The sequence below is a fragment of the Onthophagus taurus genome, chromosome 1 (assembly GCF_036711975.1).
Source record: "Onthophagus taurus isolate NC chromosome 1, IU_Otau_3.0, whole genome shotgun sequence".
Taxonomy (NCBI): domain Eukaryota; kingdom Metazoa; phylum Arthropoda; class Insecta; order Coleoptera; family Scarabaeidae; genus Onthophagus; species Onthophagus taurus.
Window position 1 is genome coordinate 39,653,664 of NC_091966.1, and position 12,497 is coordinate 39,666,160.

Consider the following 12,497-nt stretch of genomic DNA (forward strand, 5'->3'; position numbering starts at 1 on the left):
AAAAAATGATAACTCCGAAATTTGAAAATTCCAAGAAATGATTTTCAAAGTATTAAATACCAAGTAAATTTGCTTTGAACTGCTTTTTATTTCATATTGATATCTCAATTAGTTTATATGAGATACATCAAGATTAATTATACTAACATTTGCGCGTAAGATTTTGCGAGGTTGCGATCAAAAAATGATAACTCCGAAATTTGAAGATTCCAAGAAATGATCTTCAAAGTATAAAATACTAAATAAATTTGCTTTAAATTGCTTTTTATTTCATATCGATATCTCAATTCGTTTTTGAGATACGTTGAGATTAATTATACTAACATTTGTGTGAAAGATTTTGCGAGGGTACAATCAAAAAATGATAACTCAGAAATTTGAAGATTCCAAGAAATGATCTTCAAAGTATTAAATACTAAATCAATTTGCTTTAAATTGCTATTTATTTCATATCGATATCTCAATTAGTTTATGAGATACGTCAAGATTAATTACACTAACATTTGTGTGTAAGATTTAGCTCGGTTGCGATCAAAAAATGATAACTCAGAAATTTGAAGATTCCAAGAAATGATCTTCATAGTACTAAATACTAAATAAATTTGCTTTAAATTGCTTTTTATTTCATATCGATATCTCAATTAGTTTATGAGATAAGTTAAAATTAATTATACTAATATTTGTGTGTAAGATTTTTGCGAGGTTGCGATCAAAAAATGATAACTCCGAAATTTGAAGATTCCAAGAAATGATCCCCTAAGTATTAAATACTAAATAAATTCGCTTTAAATTGCTTTTTATTTCATATCGATATCTCAATTAGTTTATGAGATACGTTCAGATTAATTATACTAACATTAGTGTGTAAGATTTTGCGAGGTTGCGATCAAAAAATGATAACTCCGAAATTTGAAGATTCCAAGAAATGATCTTCAAAGTATTAAATACTAAATAAATTTGCTTTAAATTGCTTTTTATTTCATATCGATATCTCAATTAGTTTATGAGATATGTTAAGATTAATTATACTAACATTAGTGTGAAAGATTTTGCGAGGTTGCGATCAAAAAATGATAACTCCGAAATTTGAAGATTCCAAGAAATGATCTTCAAAGTATTAAATACTAAATAAATTTGCTTTAAATTGCTTTTTATTTCATATCGATATCTCAATTAGTTTATGAAATAAGTTAAAATTAATTATACTAATATTTATGTGTAAGATTTTGCGAGGTTGCAATCAAAAAATGATAACTCAGAAATTTGAAGATTCCAAGAAATGATCTTGAAAGTATTAAATACTAAATAAATTTGCTTTAAATTGCTTTTTATTTCATGTCGATATCTCAATTAGCTTATGAGATACGTTCAGATTAATTATACTAACATTTGTGTGTAAGATTTTGCGAGGTTGCAATCAAAAAATGATAACTCAGAAATTTGAAGATTCCAAGAAATGATCTTCAAAGTATTAAATACTAAATAAATTTGCTTTAAATTGCTTTTTATTTCATATCGATATCTCAATTAGTTTATGAGATACGTTCAGATTAATTATACTAAGATTTGTGTGTAAAGTTTTGCGAGGTTGCGATCAAAAAATGATAACTCCGAAATTTGAAGATTCCAAGAAATGATCTTCAAAGTATTAAATACTAAATAAATTTGCTTTAAATTGCTTTTTATTTCATATCGATATCTCAATTAATTTATGAGATACGTTAAGATTAATTATGCTAATATTTGTGTGTATGATTTTTCGAGATTGTGATCAAAAAATGATAATTCCGAAATTTGAAGATTCAAGGAAATGATCTTCAAAGTATTAAACACTAAATAAATTTGCTTTAAATTGCTTTTTATTTCATATCGATATCTCAATTCGTTTTTGAGATACGTTAAGATTAATTATACTAACATTTGTGTGTAAGATTTTGCGAGGTTGTGATCAAAAAATGATAACTCCGAAATTTGAAGATTCCAAGAAATGATCTTCAAAGTATTAAATACTAAATAAATTTGCTTTAAATTGCTTTTTATTTCATATCGATATCTCAATTAGTTTATGAGATAAGTTAAAATTAATTATACTAATATTTGTGTGTAAGATTTTGCGAGGTTGCGATCAAAAAATGATAACTCCGAAATTTTAAGATTCCAGGAAATGATCTTCAAAGTATTAAATACTAACTAAATTAGCTTTAAATTGCTTTTTATGTCATAACGATATCTCAATTAGTTTTCAAGATTCATAAAGATTATTTATCATAGCATTTATGCTAAAATTATGCAAGATTTAGTTTAAAAAATCATAACTCCGAAATTTGAAGATTCTAAGAAATGATCTTTATAGTATTAAATACCAAATAAATTTGTTTTAAATTGTATTTTATTTTACAACGATATCTCAATTAGTTTTTGAGATACAATTTCTTTAATATCTGTTTTTAAAGTTTAGAATAATCAAACAAATATCTTACTAGCGACATCTTTTATTCAATTACAAAACGTATAAATATCAGTTTTGGTTTGAAACTCAACTAAAAAATAACGAAAATTCCAACCAATAGATATTAATATATATTTTATTAGTTAACGACTTTTTACAGAAAAATAAAATAATTTTGCTTATAGATTTAATATATAGAAAATTGTAGACGCTTTAATAATCATTAATATACTTTTAAAAACTAAAAACAGTACATAGTTTTTTTTTCAATGTTGTAAAACTTAAAGATGCCTTCCCTAGAGCATAATAGACAGGGTCATATTATAATTTAGCGATAATTCCTCTCTTTACTTCATCTACATAAAAAGTACAATATCCTAAGTGAGATAATTGTTTAATTCATCATCATCGGATTCATCATTTTCATCGACGTCGGCATCGTTTGGAACATCAGGAGTTGGAACGTGACTTAATAAATCCCTCATTGCACCGACTAATGACGCAACACTACGTCTAAGGTCACCGAATTCGGCTCCATCACCTATTTCACCATCCGGAAGCGCCCTAGCTCCATCTTCATCTCTAAAAAATAATTATAAATCATTAATTAATTATAAATTAATAAAAATATGTTTTTACTCTAATAAATTTCCCACCAATTCGTTTGGATTGAAACTGGGTAAAAGAGAACGGAAGAAAATCCCAACTGTACTTGAGTTTGATGTTGTGTTTTTGGGTCTTTTTGGTTTTGAGTAAATATTAATGGAGTCATCAGGTGGTAAAGGATCAAAGGTTAAAACACCACCTGTAAAATCCTAAAAAAAATATGAATAAAAATAATATTAAAATTTAATTTTTATTATTTATTTTACTTTTGGTAATGGAGAAACTCCTTTAATGTCGGATAAAATAATATGTCTACAAATACTTTTAGGCATTGGCCCTTGATATCTTTTAGACCTTTTTCCTTCGTAATCTTTAACAATTGGATCTTGTTTATCAACGCGATCAAGAACTTTATTAACGTTCCTTTCCAACCACGGAAGAAGATCACTTTCTTTCCAAATATGGTAACTTCTATTCACATATAATAATACTAATTGAGTTAAAACGGGAGATTGTCTAAAAAGAAAAATGTTTAAATGCATTTTTATTTTTAAAGCTATATTTAACTTACTTTGAATCAAAAAATGCATGATTACTAACTCTATTATCAGGTTGAACTGAACATTTTTCTAAAAGTGGTTTAAGTACCCCCGGAAACATCAACAGGGCATCTTGTAATAAATCATCGGCGTGAGATAAATCCCCATCGGCTAAATGAAAATGAGCGGCGGCTACGGAAAAAGCGAAATTCGGCAATTGGCTCAAATTTTTCGTTGGTTCCAATTCCTCGTAAAAATCGATAAACCACCGATACTCTCTCGAACGTAAAGCGTAAAAATCAATCGCCAATTTGACACCCAACGGATCCTTATCAGGATCTAACGATAATAATAATTTGCAAAACTCTAAAGCTGTTCGATAACAAGCTCGACCACCAACAAACAATAAATGTTTAAATATCGTTATGTATAAAGCCCTAAAAATCATTTACATTAATACAGGGTGTCTCATGTAACTGATTTAGAACTTTTTCAGGTTGCTCTATTCACAGGGGTTTGAAATTACCGGAAGTAGACCATAACTTCGTTATTTTAAATAGTTTTTATTACACTTTTTAATAGTATATAAAAAAATATGTTGACTTTGATAAAAGATATTGGTACATGGCATTTTTCCTTTTCGAGTTATTTTGGTTTTACGCTTTTTTTGGCAAATCTCACCATTCTCTTTAAAACCCCATATCTCAGCCAACGTTCATTCAGAAAAAGCTCTAATTGCACAGTGTTAGGAAGTTATGAATATCTGACCAAAAATCTAATTACAACTAAATGAAGTTGAAAATGTTTAATACCATTATAATATCTTCTTAATGGTTAGCTAAGATTTATTTCATCTATAAACAGTGCTTAAACCAAAATTTAGGATTTTGAAACGAATATTTGAAAATAACAGCAAAACTAAGGTTGGGTTGGATGTTTAAGCTAATGTAACTCCGAAAACATGGTATATTTATTTCATGTACCCTAACAATAATATACCGGGTGTAACAGGATCATGGTACACCCCCCGTATCTCCTTTAGTTTTGAAGATAATTGATTTAAATTTGGGACATCCTATACACATGATAAGAGACACTTTTTGACATAGAATTAATTTTTTTTTCAATTCCGGTTTCGCCGGAAGTGACACTAACTTTAGATTTTTAAATAGAACACGCTGTATATTATTACATTTTTGAAATCTGAACATTTTTACATTTAACACGAAAACGGTGACTTTTATCAATATTATCTAAGAGTAATAAAAGTTCCTAAATTAAATTTGCTATTAGAAACTACAAACATAAATGTACGGTTATGATAGAATAAAAAAGTTCTGAACAAACAAACTTTAGGAACATCCTGTATAGCATTGTTCCCGATGACCGATCCAATTCATAAATTGCCTAACGATTTTACATGACATTGATTTACACTGTACCAAATTTCAACGCTTTACTGTAAATAGTGTTTAAGGTATTTTGAAAAATGTGTTAAAATTTCCTAATTTTTATGGCCTGTATCTTTGAAATTTGAAGACTTTTACTAATTTTTTTTTACATGAATCGTGGTTAAATTTGTTCCCCGAGTCACCGAAACACCCTGTATACTATAATATATACAGCTGTCTCACGTAACTGGTTCGTTAAAACTTTTTAAGGTTTCACTATTCATAGAGTTTTGAAATTTTGGTAGCATAGGTCGTTCATTCGGAACTTTTAATCTAAAACATTTTCAAGATGGCTGCCACTTCCGGTCTACCGGAATTAGACCATAACTTCGTTATTTTAAATGGAATGCTACAGTTTTTATTACACTTTTTAATTGTACATAAAAAAATATGTTGACTATTAAAAAACAGTTAACGACAATTAAAAGGTGTAATAAAAACTGTAACATTCCATTTAAAATAACGAGGTTATGGTCTACTTCCGGTCTACCGGAAGTGGCAGCCATCTTGAAAATATTTTAGATCGAAAGTTCTGAATGAACAAACCATGCTATCAAAATTTCAAAACTGTACAAATAGTGGACCCTAAAAAAGTTCTAACGAACCAGTTACGTGAGACACTCTGTATATACAAAGTATGAAATCAATAAAAATTTGAGGGATATTCTTCCAGAAAAAATTCTTGAATATCTATGTTATATTTTTTAACGCACATTTTTTGAGATAAAATTGAAATGTACAGGTGTCCCAAAATTGAGAAACCATATGTTGACATTTTAAAATAGGAACCCCCATTTTTTTGTTGCATTTGTGATTATTTATTTATTTGTGACAAATGTTTAATAATGTAATAATAACCATAAATTACGTTTTAACCCATAAGCAATTTTAGTATTTTAACATACTGTTTTAAAATTTTTTTTATACCTATATTTATTTTTCTTCGTCCTCACTGTGTTTTACAATTTCTATATTAGCTACAATTGACGATAAAAAAATTATTTCTTTCATCATCATTTTCAAAACAGAGAAGGCTTATAGGTTCTTAAGAAAAATCTGTATTATTCCTTGATTTATTGCTATGAAATGATGTTATAATTGGGTCTGAAGATATTAATAGTCTGTTTAAAATGTCTCTATTATTGTGTATTCGTGACATTTTTCTGGAAAAGTTCTCTCTATACCTTCTAAGGTCTTTATTCCGAGTTTCTTGCGCATCTTCTGAAAGCACGCCAGTCTGGATACTTAATGATTTTATTATTAAGTGGCCATGCACAAAAATTTTAGGCACTGCCACAGGCATATAATACCAATTATATAATTGATTGTATAATAGAATTGTGTCGTTTGTAAAATTTTTAAATGCAGCAATGTTCATTTCTTCATAATAATTTTTGTGAAATAGGCATCCGGCTTGGCATTTTAACGCGTCATTGATTTTCTTTTTTATTGCTGTGTGTTGGATAGGTATTTTTTAACTAAAAAAATACTTTGGACTTGTTTGGGAAGAAGGTTACAATATGATATCCGAATCATGACTCTTTTTTTTAAGACCTCTAGTTTTAGATCTAATCCTACAGTTAGTACTAATATTAATTCATAAAAAATAGTTATATTGAAAAATTGTAAACGATTAACAGTTTCAAAACTAACTTTCAGTATTCACTGTCGAATATCCGTAGACACCACCCTGTATATTACCCATTTTATTGAAAATGCGCAAATATGCGCAATTTATTTTTTTGAGAATGGGAAGTGTAGACTTGAAATTACATAAAAAAACAAATTTCAACCTGGGATCTTGTGGGACTTTTTTGTAGCTTAACTTAAAGTTTAACATTGTAAATAAAATCTGCTTATGAACAGTGTTGGGAAAAACACAGTGTGTCCGTAAAGTAACGGATATAGGCGATAAAATCATAATAAACGGTTTATGGAAAAATCCCTGAAACGGGTCTAAAGATTTAAATTTTTTGATGCTGATTTCAAATTTTTTCCGCCATTTTTAAACCAGTTATGACGTCACCGATATTTTTTTCAAATGGCAATCCCCCATTTTTATTACGGAATATGAAAGAGGATTTTTTTCTGAATCTATTACAGTCAATATTAATATTGGTTACATAAGAAAATTTTCGAGAAGAATTACTTTACAGTTTAATTACTTCAAATTAGTATAATGATAAAAATAGCAGTAGCCATGAGTAACTATGGTAACCAATTATTTTAAACAATTCCCTGATTGTCAAAAACTGATTTAGTAAAGCTTCTTGAAGTGTGGTGGCGCGCCATCCTGTTGGAATAACTGGCGTTGGAATTGAGTTGTGTCAACATTATCAGGATGGAAGGAATGACATCGCTTTGAAAAAATTTAAACATCTTTTTCCAGTTAAGGTTTCCTCAAATCTTTTGCGGATATTGAATGTGCGACTTTCTTGGCTAATTTGGATTTTGGGTAGCGCAATACCGATAACTTTGTCTATTTACTTGTCCACTCAATGTAAATGTCCCTTCGTCGAAAAAAATTATGCTTTTGACAAAGTCTTCGTCATCGTTGCAAAAACTACGATTCATTGCTCGTGAATCAGGTTTACTTTATGGGAATGATATTTTGCGGGTTTTAAAATTTTATGAACCGTTGATTTACTAATGTCCAAATTAGACCCAATACTCCTTACAATAACATGAGAGTTGGGTTAGGTTGGGTTAACATTCTTGCCCAGCCAAAAATACGATTTGTTGAACTTCCCCTGAAACATTTAGTAGGCCAGACTTCGAGAAATGCTTCGAGAGATGGCCATGCTGTTTAAATTTGGTCACAGCTAGACTCACCATACTTTGGTTAATGAGTTGACGATCAGGATATGTTATATTAAAGAGGTTAACTACTTACTAAATCAGTTTTTGACACTTAGAAAATTGTTTAAAATCATTGGTTACCATAATTACTCATGGCTACTGCTATTTTCATCATGTCAACAAATCTGAAGTAATTAAACTTTAAAATAATTTTTCTCGAAAATTTTCTTATGTAAGCAATATTAATATTGACTGTACTAGATTCAAAAAAAAGAAACTACAATAAATAGGTATAGAAATATTTATAGACAATTTGTAGAGAATTAAATTCCGTTTCGGGAAGGCTAATAAAATATAGGGCGTTCTATTTAAAATTTTCGACTTTCTCCCTATTGAATATGGAGAAACGGTAATTCGATTTTTGACCACGCTGTATAAGATACTCTGATACAACACATGACAATCTATTTGACAGCATCTGAACAGTAATTGAGCCAATTTAGAGCTTTTTTGAATGAACATTGGCTGGGATATGCGGTTTTAAAGAGCATGGTGAAATTCACAAAAACAAACTTAAAATCAAAATAACTCGAAAACGAAAAAAGCTAGGTACCAATAACTTTTATGAAAGTCAACATATTTTTTTATGTACACTTAAAAGGTGTACTACAAACTATAGCATTCCATTTAAAATAACGAAGTTATGGTAAAACTGTACGAATAGTGAAACCTAAAAAGTTTTAACAAACCAGTTACATAAAACACCCTGTATAAAAATAATCTTAAATATACAAAATTAGTAACCAACCTATTAACTTGTCTTCTATAATCCAATCTACAATTACCTTGAGCAATATTAAACAATGGATGAAATGCGCATTCAAGACAATAAAGAGCTCTTTCAATAAATTCAGCTGCAATGGCAAGGTCCTCAGCTATTCTACACAAATCTGATAATTGAATGAGTGTATCAACATGATAGGGATGCTCGTTTATTATTGCAACGATATTATCAGGATTTAAACTTTCAACGGCTTCTAAAAAACGATTTTGAACCTGTCTATAGCTCTGATTGTGTTCATAAGTAAAATACTGTAACCCTGACTTATGTTCTGGGGAGTTGTCTTGTTTCATCATTGAAAGACCGGTTTTTCCAACCTGGGGCCAAGTATCCTTACCGGAAACAAGCCAAGTCATTTTAACATGACCTCTACCAGTACCACGATTTTTTCGCTTACTAAATCAAAAAAAAAAAAAATAAGTAAACAAAATAATCGTATTTTTAGTTTTTAATGATTACTTACTGTTCAGTTTGTATTATTTTTGATCCAAAAATTCGTTTTAATTCATTATTGGGATTTAAATGTTTATGTTGAATACTTAAAATGCATTTTTTAAGCTGAATATTCCTTTCTTGTTTCGAAATAGAAGCCATCGGCTTTGAAACGTAATTTTCTCCAAGAAGTTTGTTTACCTCTCGTACTGATTTTTCAACTTCATCCACTTCAGCATTATCTTCACTACTCCTTTGAGCATTAACATTTTTTCCTTTTTTCTTCTTTTTCTTCTTCTTCCTCTTCACCGATTCGTGATTATTATCTCCTTCACAAGATTTATTAGCCTCGGTTTCATTATCATCTTCTTTTACTTCACTCTCAGAATGAGATTGTTGATTTAACTAATTCAAAAGATTATTGCGGATTAAATCTAATCTACTATTTAATAATATTATCTTTATCGCTTACCAAGTCGTATCTGTTGATATTTAACTTCTTTCTTGCACCGCCGGATACAGGCAGTTCCGCTTCATTATCGGACACTTCATCCGTCAGTTCTTTATCACCTTGTAATTTTCTCAACACGCGTGATGACATCTTAATATTCTTTATTAATTTTTTAGTTTTTAGTTGTGTTACTTAAAAACGCGGCGTGATTTTGATAAGATTTTAATGTTTTACGGGAATGACAATCTTTTGACGTATTAACTGTCAAAACACGGTAAATCATTGATCTGATATTAGTTACAAAATTTAAAGAGAATTTTTTATAAAATAAATTTATTAATTAATTTGGTTCAAAATTTAAGATTTTTTAAAATTGATGATATAAAAATCAAAAATGTTAATATTTTGTTAATACCATAGACATAATCTATGTCGATGGTTAATATTTAGGTTATCCAACTCGAACAAATTGACGTTGACGGGGTGAGGTAGGAAATGTGACGTCATTGGAGGAAAAGTATAATATAATATACAGATGTCCATTATGTATGGAATATAGTATATACTATATATCTTGGTAAGTATCAACTTTATAACAAAACATTTTATACAAAAGTTGTTTAATATTTTGTTTGCCATAATAAGGCATTTAATTGTTTTTATTTCAGAAAACAAATGAGCAACGAATAACACATGAAGTTTTTTAAATGACAATGTATCCTTTCGTTAGACTCTTTTGATAGAGAATTGTTTTCTCTTTAGGATAACGTAAAATTTTAGTACACTTATCGTTAGATCAGAAATTTTTTAAAAAAATTTAAAAATTGTATATTAAGAAAATTTAACTAATAACTGCATTCAATCTAGATATCCGAGATCGTCAACTATCTCTAATTCCGAGCACTAGATATACAGGTGTCCGGAAATGACGTGTACAACGCAAGACCATAAGTACCTTGACAAACTGTTTTTGTTTTTAAAATTTAATTAATTATACCTAGCCAACTATTAAACAAACGTTTTTAGTTATCTGACTCATTCGCGCTTGTGGGGATTTAGAAAATATTTGTTTGTAGCTAAACCGATCACCCGACTGAAATTTTGTAAGAGAGAAAATAGTTTCTAAATTAAAGTAACTATGTATTCAGAAAAAAAATGGTAGTGTTTGTACAGGAGGTTAAAAAGATATGGATGCATAATTTATTATGACAAAGTTTTTAAACACCCTATAATTTTCGAAATTAGAATTTATTCCACAAATAGCTGTAGTCTACTGATACAAATGCATGACCATAAAATGAATAAAATCCATCGAGGTTTTTTCGACTTCTTTAAAAAAAATTGAAAAAACATATTATTATTAAAGCCCTCTAGCGGCTAAACTAAGCAATTTTGTATATAGATAAGTTGAGTTAAATCATCATATTTTTGGTTAAGGTACTTGTGGTCTTGCGTTGTACACGTCATTTCCGGACAGCCTGTAGAACTAGAAAGATTCGGGTTTAGCCGTCTTTAGAGACGTGCGGCTAAACCAGAATGATTCTAGTTGTAGGTTTATTATCTAGCAACATCATATTTAGACTCATTTTAATGTTTTTTTAATAAAGAATACATCATAAAAGAACACCATGAAGTTGTCCATTTGTATATTATATGATAACTAACTTCAGATTTAAAATGTCAACCTCAATTTTGACATATTTATAATCTTCATTAAAAATCCTTTAAAATGAGTACAAACACGACATACTTATCTTCAATATTAATGAATTTATGGTCAACTTCCGGTTAGAAATGTCAACGTCAATTTTGACATATTTGTAATTGTCGTGAAAAATCCTTTAAAATGAGCACAAACATGATACCTACGTTTAATTCCAATATTATTCGAGATATAATCAACTTCCGGTGTGAAATGTCAATGTCATTTTGACAAATTCTTAATTTTTATAAAATATCTTAAAATTTATCACAAAAATACAATAAAGAAAAATTAAAAAAATTAAGGTTGCTAACTTCGGGTTTAACGTTTTTGTATTTAAACTTTTTTGTTTGTCGAGATAAGTGCATAATCTTTGGACTCATTTTAAAGGTTTTTTAATGAAGATGACAAATATGTCAAAATTGACGTTGATGTTTCAAACCGGAAGTGATTATATTTCCATTAATATTAAAGTTAAATATGTCGAGTTTGGACTCATTTTAAAGGATCTTTTATGAAGTTGACAAATATGTCAAAATTACTTTCTAGTTTTACGTCTAGTGTTACTTCTAGTTTTAATTGTTATTTAACCCTAAATTCTTGTAAATTTTAATTGATCTAAAAAAAAATTTTTTTTGTGATTTAATCCACTTACCTTGCCTATAATTTCAACCATTTACCCATTTTGAATTAAATACAACCTTTCAATCCAATTAGTTATGTATTTTTCATTAAAAAAACCATAAATTCAACGCTAATTTTGACAAGCAACTTCAATATTTCGATATTAATCACCATGGTAATCGAGGCAAGTTGGATAACCTTAAAATAATAAAACTTTATTCCGATTTTTTATCAATTCTAACCTAATTTTTATTAATTTTAAAACAATTCGAATTCTTTACGATTATCTCGCATTCATAACAAATTCGTTAATTGTAGTTCATTTAAATCGATTCTAATTAAGAAAAATAAATTAAAAATATCTTTTTTTGATTTAATCCACTTACCTTGTTTATAATACCCTAAATAAACCAATTTTGAGTTAAATACAGCCTTTTAAACCAATTAAATAAGACTTTTTCCTTAAAAAAAATTAATTTCAATTTTGACAAGCAATATTTGGATCTTAATCACCATGGTAACCGAGTCAAGTTTGATAACCTAACAATAATAAAATTATAACGGTTAATATTTCGCTTTATATTTTAATATTTTTTTAATTTT

At 28.5% G+C, this 12,497-nt stretch overlaps 1 protein-coding gene and 1 long non-coding RNA gene across 3 annotated transcripts; one reads left to right on the forward strand and one right to left on the reverse strand.

Moving 5' to 3' along the window:
• Positions 1–2,622: 2,622 nt before the first annotated feature.
• LOC111422662 (Nuclear localized protein 1) lies at positions 2,623–12,337 on the reverse strand. Of its 2 annotated transcripts, XM_071201312.1 has the most exons (9): positions 12,281–12,337; positions 11,926–12,092; positions 9,590–9,829; positions 9,149–9,522; positions 8,653–9,081; positions 3,627–4,031; positions 3,322–3,571; positions 3,089–3,264; positions 2,623–3,031 (listed from the first exon to the last, which is right to left on the reverse strand). In XM_071201312.1, the coding sequence occupies exons 3-9, from the start codon at positions 9,716–9,718 to the stop codon at positions 2,827–2,829; spliced, it is 1,968 nt and encodes a 655-aa protein (XP_071057413.1). In that variant the 5' UTR covers positions 9,719–9,829; positions 11,926–12,092; positions 12,281–12,337; the 3' UTR covers positions 2,623–2,826. The 2 variants fall into 2 exon arrangements, with proteins under 2 accessions (XP_071057413.1, XP_071057412.1); XM_071201311.1 differs by lacking the exons at positions 11,926–12,092; positions 12,281–12,337 and having other exon boundaries at positions 9,590–9,842.
• On the forward strand, positions 9,781–11,232 carry LOC139432623 (uncharacterized). Its single transcript, XR_011642362.1, has 3 exons — positions 9,781–9,842; positions 9,989–10,145; positions 10,237–11,232. It is a non-coding gene; the product is annotated as an uncharacterized lncRNA (long non-coding RNA).
• Positions 12,338–12,497: the final 160 nt, after the last annotated feature.

Bases quoted from the DNA above. Each gene is read 5' to 3' on its own strand.
- LOC111422662 (XM_071201312.1), bottom strand. From the start codon at position 9,718: ATGTCATCACGCGTGTTGAGAAAATTACAAGGTGATAAAGAACTGACG. The intron at 9,523-9,589 runs GTAAGCGATAAA...CTTTTGAATTAG, and splicing joins ATATCAACAGATACGACTTG to TTAAATCAACAATCTCATTC. The intron at 3,265-3,321 runs GTAAAATAAATA...TATTTTTTTTAG, and splicing joins GAGTTTCTCCATTACCAAAA to GATTTTACAGGTGGTGTTTT.